The sequence below is a fragment of the Phacochoerus africanus genome, chromosome 7 (genome assembly GCF_016906955.1).
Source record: "Phacochoerus africanus isolate WHEZ1 chromosome 7, ROS_Pafr_v1, whole genome shotgun sequence".
Classification (NCBI taxonomy): Eukaryota; Metazoa; Chordata; class Mammalia; order Artiodactyla; family Suidae; genus Phacochoerus; species Phacochoerus africanus.
This window is the reverse complement of record NC_062550.1, coordinates 15655985-15670175: the sequence shown is the minus strand read 5'-3', so window position 1 is coordinate 15670175 and position 14191 is coordinate 15655985. Positions and strand designations below refer to the sequence as shown.

At 44.9% G+C, this 14191-nt stretch overlaps 1 protein-coding gene across 3 annotated transcripts in view; it reads left to right on the top strand.

Moving 5' to 3' along the window:
* The window catches only part of RFX4 (regulatory factor X4), a 170251-nt gene that overhangs the window by 130094 nt on the left and 25966 nt on the right, over positions 1-14191 (top strand). For all 3 annotated transcript variants that reach the window (XM_047786475.1, XM_047786474.1, XM_047786476.1), the window contains 3 exons: positions 1756-1900; positions 6323-6417; positions 6812-6929. In XM_047786475.1, coding sequence (XP_047642431.1) covers positions 1756-1900; positions 6323-6417; positions 6812-6929 — 358 coding nt within the window. The remainder of the gene's footprint in view (positions 1-1755; positions 1901-6322; positions 6418-6811; positions 6930-14191) is intronic.

Sequence of the window (14191 nt, the reverse complement as noted above, 5' to 3'; positions counted from 1 at the left end):
TTGTTCCAGCTTGCAAATTTAAGTTCCACTAATGAGAGTTTGCTGAGGAAGTCACCAGTTAAATACACACACACACACACACACACACACTCACACATACATTAACCAGGGAGTTGTGTTTTTTTAATACTGATTTTTATTTTTCCATTATAGCTGGTGTACAGTGTTCTGTCAATTTTCTGCTATAGAGCAAGGCGACCCAGTTACACATTCATGTATACATGGTTTTTTCTCACATTATCATGTTCCATGATAAGTGACTAGATACAGTTCCCAGTGCTACACAGCAGGATCTCATTGCTTATGCATTCCAAGGGCAATAGTTTGTATCTATTACCCCCAAATTCCCAGTCCATCCCACTCCCTCCCTCTCCCCCTTGGCAACCACAAGTCTGTTCTCCAAGTCCATGATTTTCTTTTCTGTGGAAAGGTTCATCTGTGCTATATATTAGATTCCAGATATAAGTGATACCATATGGTATTTGTCTTTCTCTTTCCAACTTCACTTAGTATGAGAGTCTCTAGTTCTATCCATGTTGCTGCAAAGGCATTATTTTGTTCTTTTTTATGGCTGAGTAGTATTCCATTGTGTATATATCCCACATCTTCTTAATCCAATCATCTTTTGATGGACATTTGGGTTGTTTCCATGTCTTGGCTATTGTGAAGAGTGCTGCAATGAACATGCAGGTGCATGTGTCTTTTTCAAGGAAAGTTTTGTCCGGATATATGCCCCAGAGTGGGATTGCTGGGTCATATGGTAGTTCTATATTTACTTTTCTGAGGCACCTCCATACTGTTCTCCATAGTGGTTGTACCAGCTTATATTCCCACCAACAGTGCAGGAGGGTTCCCTTTTCTCCACTCTCTTTCTAGTGTTTGTTATTTGTGGACTTATTAATCAACGGCGATTCTGACTGGTGTGAAGTGGTACCTCATAGTAGTTTTGATTTGCATTTCTCTAATAATCAGTGATATTGAGCATTTTTTCATGTGTTTGTTGGCCATCTATATATCTTCTTTGGAGAAAGGTCTATTCAGATCTTTTGCCCATTTTTTAATTGGGTTGTTGGCTTTTTTGCTGTAAAGTTGTATAAATTGTTTGTATATTTTAGAGATTAAGCCCTTGTCAGTTGCACCGAACAAACCACTGAGTTGTAAGGTATAGTTTTCCTTTTCTTCCATCTCAATTTTTCATCGTTGTTTTAGTCACTATAGTTAACTATATAAAAAAGCAAAAAACAGGAAGCTCAACCTTAAAATGCTTCGGAATGCATTTATATGAAAAACACACACTGTAAAATTTCTGGGGTTGAATCTATTGTAGGCTCAAGTGCAGCAAGACCCTTCCTAGATCTGTACCTACTGCTGCTCAGGCACTGGAGACATGGGTTATTAAACACAGAGCTCTCACCCCACTAAGTCACATCAGGAGGCTGACAGATCTCTGGGCACCATCCCATTGTCCCACAGGATCAAGACCAAAGGGGCTGGGAACAGCAGGTCTGACCTAGGCCACTGCAGTGTAGTTTCCTGCAAAGAGCGATGTGAGGAGAGAGCCACAGAGAAAACACTACACAGATTTTCTGAGTTCTAGACTTGTGTGCTTATTTCCTGCAATCGAGTTTTCTGGAATTGCAAAAGAGTTTGCAAATGCCATAAGCAGATTCATTAAAAAGGACTAAAAGGAAGTAAAGGGAAGGGATTATAACCTAACAACCCGTGAGCTAATGAGTTGACTGGATTGGATTCCAGGCATCTCGGACAGTCATCCACAGTGCAGACATCACATTCCAAATGCTGGAAGACTGGAGGAACGTGGACCTCAACAGCATCACCAAGCAAACTCTTTACACCATGGAAGACACACGCGATGAGCACCGGAAGCTCATCATACAGTGTAAGATGTTCTACCAGGGCGGGTTGGTTTGTTTTAAAAAAGGGTGTGGAGTTCCTTTGTGGTGCAGTGGGTTAAAGATCCAGCATTGTCACTGCAGCGATTCAAGTTGCCAATATGGTGTGGGTTTGCCCCCTGGCCCAGCAACTTCCATATGCCAGGGGTGCAGCAGAAAGAAAGAAAAAAAAAAGAAAGTATATCTTGACAAATAATTAAGTGGCCTCCCCACCCTATCCCGTTCCCTGGGATTCCATCTCTCTTCTTGTACCTGTTAAATGGGTCAGCTGAGATGAAAGGGCTGGTTGATTTGCGAGGACGTGGGTCAACATGGCTGGGGAAAATGGGTTCTGGGGTGTTGGGCAGCATGCGACGTCAGGCAGAAGATCCCACACATGACTGTCAGTGCCAGGTGCAATTCCCTCAATGGCATCAACCAAAGAGGACAAAAGCTGCCTGCCTCTCTCATGTATGTCAGCCTGGAGGCAGCTGGACCTGTTGCCTACTTTTTGGTGGAATCACAGGAGTCAGCCCACTTGTTGGCACTTAAACCTCTCAGTCACAGTAGATGTTTGAGATGGGGAAGGATGGTGGTTTACTTCTGAGAACCCATGTTCATGCCCCTGTGGACACAGGCTGATAGAATACCGCTCCAAATATTATTCCGATGTGGTGGGGTTGCTGTCCTTAGCAGCAGAGGACGTGAGAGGGCCAGAGAACACCACCGTTCTTAGCAGGTCTCTGCCCTTCCTCAACAGCCCATCACAGCCTCTGCCCAGGGAATCCCCTGGACCAGGGTCTGGCAGCTACTTCCTTACTTTGCTCAGCCTCCCTTTCTCATGGCTGGGGGGTGGGGTGGGGGAGTGGAGAGAGTGAGTCCACACTCCCCCCATCAGCTGTCAGAAAGCTTGGTGCTGAGATTGTTCTGTAGGTGGGGAATAGGGCAGCTGCTGCACCTTCTGAAGGCAAAGTCCCAGACCCTAGTAGTGGCATCACTCAGGAAGCTTCAAAGTGGCTGTCCCCCACTCTGAGGAGCCTGCTTTTCTGAGAGTCTCTAGCCCCCTAGGTTTCCACTATATCCCATCAACACTGTTACCCTGAAGGAGAAGGTGTTCCCCAAGGCGTTTCTGTGAGAGACCTCTTTTCAAAAGCAAATGGAGCAGCAGAAACAGAGGACAACGAGCCCCCCCCCCCCCTCCCAGGGCTTCTTTCCTGATGACCCCAGAGCTCCTCTCAGGCTCTTACTCCCTTCCTCTGCAACAGCCTCCAGCCTGCCTTTCCCTGCTTAAGAATTTTCGAGATTGCCACTAAAATAATCATTCATCTGATCGACTGCCTAGTTTATGCCAGGTCCTGTGTCATGATCTCAATCTCTACCTCAGCCCCCTGGGGAAGACTGGCTTATCACCCCCAGATTACAGATGAGAAAGCTGAGCCTCAGAGAGCTGGTGAGCCTTTCCCAAGGGAGCAGAGCTGGACCTGGAATCCAGGTTTAGTTTTTGGTGTCACTGCCATGCACTCGTACATGACCAGAGGAGACAAAAATAACGAGAGGTAGGCAAGCCTCAGAGGTTCCAGGGTCTTTCCAAGTTCTTACAGTCATGCTCTTTGCTCTGATTTTCCTTCTGGAAGGCAATGGAAAGCCTGGCCATGAGCACCCGAACTGTGCTAGCCGTACCCCTGATGGCCTTGTCCCCCAGGCCTCACCCAGGGCCAGGTGTGGAGGAGGGGCCTGACCGTGTTTGGGGAGGGCCAAACAGATGGCTGGAAGCCCAGAGTGATCCACCTTCCTGGTTCTGCTCACCCGTCTAGCGGCATCAGACTCATCTCCCTTGTCCCCGCTGCACCTTTCTTGGAGGAAGAAAAGGTGACTCAGACTCGGAAAAATACAGTCACCGTTGCTTGTTTTAGGGACTGGGCTCTGAGCCTTTGCTGGAGCAGCAGGGAGGTTACCACTGTCTCTCCAAGAAAGAACCTTTGGGGGCTTTCTCTTTACGCCCTCTGAGGCTGGGGGCAGAGTGTCACCGCTGCCTCTCCAAGAAAGAACCTTTGGGGGCTTTCTCTTTACGCCCTCTGAGGCTGGGGGCAGAGTGTCACCCTTTAAATCTGTGATCACATTCTTCTAGAGGAAGAGAGTGATGATAAGAGTCAGTTCAGCCCACCCGATACTCAATGCCTCTCTTGGATCAAGCACTGTCTTGGATGCTGAGCAAAGGGCTGTGAATCAGATGGACCCTGCCCTTCCCACACAGAGCGTAGAGCTAATGGCAAATGAGAGATGGAGCAAGTCATTTACAAACGGCTATGTTTTGCCACAGTGGACATCCTGTGTGATGCAGTCTGGGGGTGAGGGGGATTAAGGAAGCCTGAAGGCAGATGGCCTGGCACACCTCCCTGCCCCTCCCAGACAGGTGGGAAGCAAGTCCCTGAACACAGTGAGCTGGAGCAAAGGTCAGTCTGAGTAGGACTAGGGGCAGCTGTACGCTGCACTCTCTTTTCCTCGCAGCCAATTGACGGGTCCATGAATTCTTGCTTTAGGGGGTTACCCTCACATCCGTGATGTAGATGCTGGCTTAGGATGCTTGGCTTACCTTAAGATGTGCACACTGGGACTTGAGCATGCTGATTAGACTGAGTGTCAGGTGGTACTGCAGTAAGAGCATGGGGTTGGGGTGCCTGACAGACCTTGATTCAAACCCTGAGGCTCTGGTGCCCTGCGACCTCGGATTCCAAATCTGTAAAATGGCAATAATGCATAGGGATGAAATGGGACACTGTGTGCCACATGCCTGGCACACAGCCTAGAGCTAGTGTAGGGAAGAGGTTAGGAGGGAAGCACCCGAGTCAGGCTGTGCTTGAAACCCGCCTCTGCCATTGACCAGCTTGAAACCTTTGGAAGGTCACCCATCTCTGAGTGCCTCCTTTGTCCCAGGCGGGGTGGTAATTACGGTACCTTCCTCCATGGACTGTTCATCCTTTCAGCAAACATTTGAGCAGGTACTGTTCTAGGTCCTGGCTTCATGACGTTGACATCGTCTAAGCTTTGAGTGTGTCCATATAAAATGTTTTAGAAGAGTGCCTAGCACGTGGCAAGGACCCGGTAAATGGTGGCAGTTAGCACTTTCCCTGCCACCACCATCATTATCATCCTCGGTTGAAGCACAGTAGCTCAGATACAAAGACAGTGTTGTGAAGACTGAAGGAAAACCAAAGAGAACGTCAGAGACCCGGGCTCCAGCTCCTGCGCCACCCCAAATTCACCCTCCACCTTTGAGGGAGTCATTTAATCTCCAAGGCATAGCTTCCTCATCTGTAAAATGAGACAGATAAACTAAATGGGCTCTTAAAGCCCTTTCTCATTCTAACATGTATGACATCAGGCCCTGGACACTGACCTCTTGCAGCCGTTATCGAGATGTAAAATAGAGCAAACTGTCCAGGCCTATAAAATGAAAGAACAAAAACTGCTCAGATAAATGAAAGCTGTAGGAATGTGTGGATTTTGAGTTGTGATTGGAGTTCTTGAGCTCCACATACAAAAAACACACAAAATGTAATAAGAAGAGATGCTTCGAATCGGAGATCACACAGCAGTGTTTCTAGTTTCAACAGGGTTTCACTGATTGAAAATTCTTCTAGGTCCAAGTTATTTGACTTGAACTTGAAGACAAGTTGTAAAGTGGCCTGATTATCATCCTTTTACTGATGCGGAAACAGAGGGCACAGAGATTCCTTTACTCCCCAAATGTTTATTGAGTATCCACTACATGTCAAGCACCGAGAGGCTAGTTTGGCTACTTGACCAATATAGCTGTGGTTCAGAAACATTCAAATTATCACTTGTGCCCTATCACAGGATAGGAGGGGGTAGTGAGAGCTTGGCAGTGCCTCTGCCCATTCAGGCAAAAGCAAATGCGCACCAGATCAGAGCTATGTCATGGGTAACACGCCAGCTAACAAAGGGATCAGACAAAGAAGTAGCAGACACACACACACACCCCTAACTATAACAAAGTGTTCTTAGTGATATAGTAAAGGTAGACTGCAAATAATAAAGTGCTATGAAAGAACAGAGGAAGAGTCATCAGTTCTGCTGGCAAGGGGCATGGGGAGGGTACATAGGATTTTATAGAAGGATCTTTTCCACTGGATCACGATGGACTAAACAGTCCAGGCTGAGGGAGCTGCCTGAGAAGACAAGGTTTGTTGGGGAAATGGCAAGTTGCATGGAGTGGCCAGGATTTAAAGTGTGCACACGGCATGGAAGATGAGCCTGGAAAGGTAAGTAGATGTGTGTTTTCTAAATCCTTGAATGCCCTGCTAAGACTTTGAAGTTTTATTTTATTCAGTTGTGGTCCTTTGTTCTTGTAAGATGTATCTCTGTTTAAACACAACTTCACGGTGTGGAGATTCTCCTTTGTCTCACAGTGTATCAGGAGTTTGACCACCTCCTGGAAGAGCAGTCTCCCATTGAGTCCTACATCGAGTGGCTGGACACCATGGTGGACCGATGTGTTGTCAAGGTTGGTAAGCAGGCATGGCAGGTGCAACCCATCACCCGCCTTGGTGGCCTTGGGTAAAACAGAGGCCCGCAGTGTGCTGGCTGAGTGTTCCTCGGCAGCCTCAGAGCCCTAGGGTTCCCAGGAGGGGCCTGGCCCCTCCCAGGAGATGGGAGCTGGGAGGGCAGGTCACAGGAGGCAGGACTCTGAGTCTCCCTCCCCTGGTTCAGTTGCACACATTGGGTCTGGATATAAGATTTCATTTTAAAGTGTATTTTTGCTGCTAAAAATAAAAAGTGGAAAACCATTGTTCTGTAACATTGAACTTAAGACCCATAAGCCTTCCTGTCGTTTTTATAAGAGACAGTAACAATGAAGGTCAAGTCAACCACTCTTAAAGCCTTTCGCTCTCTTGTAGGTGGCTGCCAAGAGACAAGGGTCACTGAAGAAGGTAGCCCAGCAGTTCCTCTTGATGTGGTCCTGTTTTGGCACAAGGGTGATCCGGGACATGACCTTGCACAGTGCCCCCAGCTTCGGTAAGGCCGCCCCAGCCGTCCCCATATCCGCACACTTCTGGGCGCCATGTATCGAGTCCCCCTCTTTGAAGTCAGGCACGATCTTGCTGTTTCTGACACCACAAGGACACCACCTGGAAACGTTCTCTGTTCTGGGGGACATGAAAGGGTGAGGACTTTCAGGAAGAAAGATGGCATTGCATGCTCAAGAAGTATCCAGAAGGAAAATGCAAGGCTTGCACACAGACAGTATAATTTGAGTTTAGAAAGGAGTAAATAGCAGTGGCCATGCCCCCCTCTTTTCTGGAAGTCCCCCGTCATGGCTGCTTCCCCAGGACTCTTTTGCCAGATTTCATAGTGTGGATTTGCCAAGACTAGGCACATGAAGAAGCCTCTGACTTCAAACATTTGCAAGAGGCTTGACTGACAGGCCGGCCGTGGGTAGACTATCTGGTTTTCTTTGATAATGTGCCCCAGTCTGATCCCTAGAAAAGGACTTTTGCATTCATGTTCCCTTTTGTTTTGCTGACCCTATGGGTTTTCATCACCTCCAGGAGACATCCCTTCCCCAAGTCCTTGTCTCTTGTTTTCCAGTGTAACGGGACTTGCAAGCTTGGCCCGGGACTCATAATAGTCTCTGTGGGCAGGACCCTCATCACCGACTTAGGGTGAATGCTATTTTTTATTTGAAAGAATGGCACATGCATCGAGTCCAGGTCATCGTTAGCAAAGTGAGGTGGGACTTTAAGGCATCACCCAGACATTTGAAATTTCAAAACACTTTGGCGTCAATTTTCCAGGCATTTCACCAAAGGGCTGTTGGTAAATTTTCTGGGTAATTGCTTCAGTTCTCTGTTTTACTCGGCAAGTAGAGATGTGGTTTTGTTTCTCATTATCTCCAATTAAGCCAATCAGCTCTGGGTTTTGCTCTCGGTTTAATTTGACACTTTTCCATCTAGCTTTTTATGGTCTTGTCACTATTTTCCAGTTGTGCTATACAATGAAGTGAATATGTGGTGAAACAAAGAAGGCACTATTATTTCTAAACAGCTCTGTCCATGAAAGACTGTGTTTACCCAATTGGAGGAGCGTTTTGTTGTGGATTTCTTTAATCTCAGTGTTGGGAAGTTCTCTGAACCTGCCTGCACCATGGCTACAGATGGAAATTCTCTTTGAGCTATGTAGGGAAATGCTCTGGTGACTGCTACCTGGGCAGTGCCATCAGGCGTGGCATTTTGATGACTTCCAGTTCAGCATAGTTAGTGTTAGCACATGTTACCTCTGGTCCTGGGAAAATTATTCGTGCATAACCGCTTTCAGTTAAACGGGTGGTTGAAACATATTTGAGATTTTTCTCATTGCTTCAGAATCAGAGAATCAATGGTACCACACAAATAAACATATACACGTTCACAAAGCAAGCATCCTTTCCTGGCTCCATATCTCCTTCTTCAATGTGCTGATTTTCTTAAACGCAGTGTATTATCAAGTCGCCTTCATTAGACAGGGAAAGTAGTTCACGTTGCAATATTCTTTGAAATCCATTTGTATTTACTAAGGTAACCGTCAACGTGATAAAGAAAGTTTGGACAGTAGAACAATAGGGTTCCGTGAATAGGTTGAATTTGTTACTAAGACATATTGTTCCTTAACATGGGTTTGTTTCTTTTTGAACAACACACTATTTTAGGATACACTGGAAACACAGGCAAATGGCAAGAATGGTCACAGATCCTTTAGAAGCGGAAAGAAAAAAGATATTAACCCCGGTTCACTTTTACAGTATTTTTCAACCTTGAACAGATGGAAATAAGACCTGCCTCCAAGTCCATTTAGCAAACTCTCTGAAATGGTCCTGCTCATCCGACTCATTGTTGAGTTGTGCAGCTTGGGGTGACAGGCAAGTTGAAAGAATTTGTGGCAGACAAAAGCCCAGCTCCCCCGTTCTGCCTGTATATGTCAAAGACACAGTTGGTGGTTGTGTTTGGGTCATGTGTTCCCTGTATAAAAACAGCTAATTAGGAAAAAGAGCCCTCTGTTCCCTGGCCCCTCCCCCAGCCGCAGGGGCCAGCTCTATATATCTTATAACTCCCACACGATCCGCGTTGCTGTGAATGGTGCAGGGTTTGTGTGTCCGAGCAGCAGGCCGACCGTCACAATGATCGTGTGGAATATCACAATGATCCCGCGGGGACTCCATCACCTCTTCCCAGAACAGCCTCTTTCAAAGGTAGTTGACTCCTTTCTTCTCCTTAATTCCTTTTCACTCTTTTCTCCCTAATTCCTTTTCACTGAACGAGCCGATGCTGTGAACTAAAGTAGCCAGACTTTCTTTCTTTGCTGCAAGCAGCACTTTTTAGCAAAATGAATCAGCAAAGGTAGGCTAGCGGGCACTGAACTTTTCATCCCGATGGGGCTGAGGAAATGAGAAGTTCCACTTACACCACCACCACCACCAACCACCAACTCATTCTCAGGTGACTGCTCTGATCAGTTAGTAGGGAACCTGGATCCCAAGTCAGTGCAGGTGCCTTTACCCCTTCACTCTGGGTTTTCACCGGAAGCCCCTTTCGCTGTTAGGAACACCCGGAAAGCAACAGTAGTTCCCGGGAGTGCTTTGGCATAAAACGGTATGAAAAGCTGCCGGGGATTTGATAGCTAAGGGGGCAGGACTATGTATCATTCCCCAGGTTTTCACCCTTTCACACACTTGTTTTCTGGCCTAGCATCATCTACTGGGGCAGGGCCGGGGAGGCCATGTGGGAGCAGTTCTGCCAGAGAGGCACTCCCAGACCACGTGGCCGTGGCAGAGCCTTCCAGACTGCTTCTCAATGTTTAGGTGTCCTGTCCTGGCCCTCTTACCCAGAACCTGCTAAGCTGCAGGATCTTGACGTTCAAAATGTCACTCAGGTCTCTGCCAAGCACCGGGAGGCAGGCATTGCTTTCAGAGACCCGAGAGGAGAAGAGGCTTGCCCAGGACACACAGCAAAATGAGCCAAGCTACCCTCCCCAACACCCCCCCACACACATTCTCCAGATCTATCCTGTGCTACAGCCACACTGCCACTGCCTCTTCTCTCTTTCTTCCTTTGAACACTAATGATACAAACAAAGAAATGTTTATTCAGGGCCTAGCGTACGCTAGACATAATATCAGGCACTTTCTCATTTAATTCTTGCAACTTATGAGGTCCACTATTACTGCCCTCAATATAACAGACAAGGAAGCTGTGGTAGAATGTGAAGCAAAGGTGGGTTAATGTTATTTTTTATAACAAATATTTAGGAAGCACACACTACCATTTAATTCTCACAGTATCTGTGCAAGTCAGATGTATAAGATGTCTGATCATCACTAAAAGAATACAATAATAATTTAACAAGGAAAAACAGAAAGATGTGAAAACTTAAATGCAAGAATTGAGAAGATAATAGTATAGAAAAAAGATGGTAAACTCAAAATATAAAATAGGATGCTAGAAATAAAATCAAACAGTAACCACACTAATGAAAAGATCTCTTCCCTCAAAAAACATCAGGTGTAAATAGCAAATTTCACTAAACTTCTAAGAAGCATAAAATTCTTATTTTATGAAAAATGAACATGAAAATTAGTGTTTTAGAGAATGAAACAAAAGAAGGAAAGCTCTATAACTAATTTTATGAAGCTAATATAATCTTGATTTCAAAATCTTGGAAGACCAGTAGAGGAAAAGAAAATTACAACTCAACCACACATAAATATAGATGAAAAAGTTATGCTTTTTTTTGTTTTTCTTTTTCTTTTTAGGGCTGCACCCATGGCATATGGAAGTTCCCAGGCTAGGGGTCAAATTGGAGCTACAGCTGCTGGCCTACACCATAGCCCACAGCAAGGCGGTATCCGAGCTGTGTCTGCGACCTACACCACAGCTCATGGCAATACTGGATCCTTAACACACTGAGCAAGGCCAGGGATCAAACCTGCATCTTCATGGATACTAGTCAGATTTGTAACCTTCTGAGCCACAATGGGAACTCCGAAAAAAATTCTAAATAAAATACTAGCAGATCAAATCCAGTCACAGATTTTTAAAAATCATGATGAATAACGCCTATGCCAAGAATTCAAGTGTGATTCAAAGTCAGAAAATTACTATTAACATACTGCATTAGCAACTTACAAGAGAAAAATCATGTGATAATCTCTATAGATTCAGAGGGAAAAACATATTTGATACAATTCAGTTGTCAATTATAATTTTTAAAACTTCTTGGAAAATGAGGACTAGGAGGGAATTTATGTAATATGTTAAAGGACATCCAAAAATCTGTGGAAAACATTATACTAAGTGGTGAAACTTTAGAAGTCTTCCCATTCGAGTGATGAATAGACACAAATGCCTTCTAAGGCTATTTCTGTTATGTATTGGAGATCCCAGCCAATGTAATAAGAAAAGGAAATGGGAGTTCCCATCGTGGCGCAGTGGAAATAAATCCAACTAGGAACCATAAGGTTATGGGTTCAATCCCTGGCCTCACTCATTAAGGATCCAGCGTTGCCATGAGCTGTGGTGTAGGTCGCAGACGCAGCTCGGATCTGGCATGGATGTGGCTGTGGTGTAGGCCAGAGGCTATAGCTCTCATTTGACCCTGAGCCTGGGAACCTCCATATGCCACAGGCATGGCCCTAAAAAGCCAAAAAAGAAAAAAGAAAGAAAAAAAAGAAAAAGAAAAAAGAAAAGGAAATGAACTATAAGGATTGGAAAGGAAAACACAATTATCTTTATTTATACACATCATGTTGTCTGACAAAAGAGAATCTGGAGTTCCCACTGTGGCACAGTGGGTTAAGGATCTGGCATTGTTTCTGCAGCAGCTTACATCACTGCTGAGGCACGGGTTTGATTCCCTGGCCCAGCGCAGTTGGTTAAGGATCTGGTGTTGCCACAGCTGTGGCTCAGATTCATTCCCTGTCCCGGGAACTTCCATAGGCTGAAGATGCAGCTGAATAGAAAAGAGAATCTACAAATTAATAAAACAAATAAGAGTTTAGGTAGGTTTAAAAGCTGAAGTTTTTTTTTGTTTGTTTTTGTTTTTTAAATCCCTGGCATTCTTAGCATTAACTGGAAAATATAATTAAATACCTACCTATTTATCTCTATCAATATCTGTGTACCTATATGTATCCCATTCATAATATTAACAGAAAGATATCCGTAAAATAATTCTAACAAATGTTTTGAGACCTTCAAGGAAAAAGATTTTTAAATATTATTGACCTATACCCTGTTCATGTTTGGAAAAACTCAATATCAAGAATATATGCCCTTTGGAGTTCCCATCCTGGCTCTGTGGTTAACGAATCTAACTAGGAACCATGAGGTTGCGGGTTCCATCCCTGGCCTTGATCAGTGGGTTAACGATCTGGCGTTGCCGTGAGCTGTGGTGTAGGTTGCAGACGCGGCTCGGATCCCGCATTGCTGTGGCTCTGGTGTAGGCCAGTGGCTACAGCTCCGACTGGACCCCTAGCCTGGGAACCTCCATATGCCGTGGGAGTGGCCCTAGGAAAGGCAAAAAGACAGAAAAAGAAAGAAAGAATATATGCCCTTTAAATATATAAATCAAGTGGAATTCCCATCTGGTTCTTAACTATTTTCCTTTGATTTTGAAAATCTGATGTCAAAATTCACATAGAAAACCAAAAGGCTGAGAATCATCAAGTCATTTTGAAGATAAAAAGAGTTATAGGGACTTCTTACCAGAGGATATTCAGGTTACTAAGGAATAAGATGATGTGGTCGTTGGACAGAGCCAGACAAAGTGCAATGAAACAGAGCAGAAATGCCCGAGACAGACCTGCATGAAGCTTGTCCTTGCCTTAGCAGATTCTTGCTTTTTTGTAGGACTGTACAGATGATCTGTGTGACAGAGATGGCATTAAAAACCAGTGGCTAAATGTTCTAGGACAAGCATTTTAGGATAAATAAAGTAAACTTAGACCTTATCACTTCTGAAAGAAACATCTAAAAAAAATTTTAATCTTTTAGAAGAAAATATGGATGATATCTGTATGACTTTGGAATAGAAAATTATTTCTTTAAAAAGGCACAAAAAAGGACAGATCATAAGGAACATATTGCCAATATTGACGGGTACTCAGATTTTAAACTTCTGTTCAGTAAGCACGCCATGAACAAAGTTAAAAGATAAAAGCCACAATAAAGGGGAAGATACTCACAATGCACATAACTAACAAAAGATTAATATCCAGAATAATGATAAGTCCCTCTAAATATATTTTTAAAAGACAACCCAATAGAAAAGTGGGCAAAGAATATGAACAGACAGTTCCCAGAAGAGGAAATGGACAATAATCCTAGGAAAAGAGGTTGCACCTTTCTAGAAATTTGGGTAATGCAGGGGATAAAGACAAAAACATTTCACACCCTTCAGATGGCAAATACTGTATTTCATACCCGACCAGTAAGAATGTAGAGGATTGTGGGGAGCAATCTGGCCCTGTCTTGTCAGACTGAAGAGGCAGGTGCTCTTCGACCCAGTATCCACACAGTGTATACTTTTCCTCATTATAGTACTTCCGTAACCTAGGGTTTGACTGTTCCCCTTTAGAGAGCTGTTCTGCCTGCCTAAAGAACAACTTCAGAATCAGGCTTGAGTTCAGCTCTCATGTCTGCCCGTTAATGACTGTGTGGACACTGAACAGTTACAGTACCTCTCTAAGCCTCAAAGTTCCTCCTTTGCAGAAGGAGCACATCACTCATGTGGTCGTGATGAGGATTACATGCAATGATAAATCCACAGCACTCAACACAGTAGCTGCCCCAGGGCAAGGGCTCAATAAATGGCTGCTTTTGTTTTTAACATCCAGAAGGAGCAACTCATCCAAGGTCCCCGTCACTAAGTGGCAGAGCTGGAGCTCAACCTGGGCAGTTTGATAGGCCCAAGGCAATTTCCCCACAGTGCTGCACCTCCTCCGCAGTTTACAGGACTCATTTTGGGGACGTGGATGGAAAGTTTAGTTTTGGAAAACTGCATCTCACAATGACTCAACAAAACCTGGATCCTGCAGAATTCCAAAGGCGGTCAAAAAACAGACACAGCACCTTAGGGATGAAAGAAGAATGTGGGGAAAGTGCAGGGTGGAGAAGGGTGGCCTGAGCTCTGCGGGCATGAGGATCTTAGGTGTGACAGGCTCTGAAGAGACGGGGGTACCGGCAGTGATGTGCACGACCTTCGGGTCAGAGTTAAGCCAGGAATATTCTTCTATAGCTTTTCTGGCG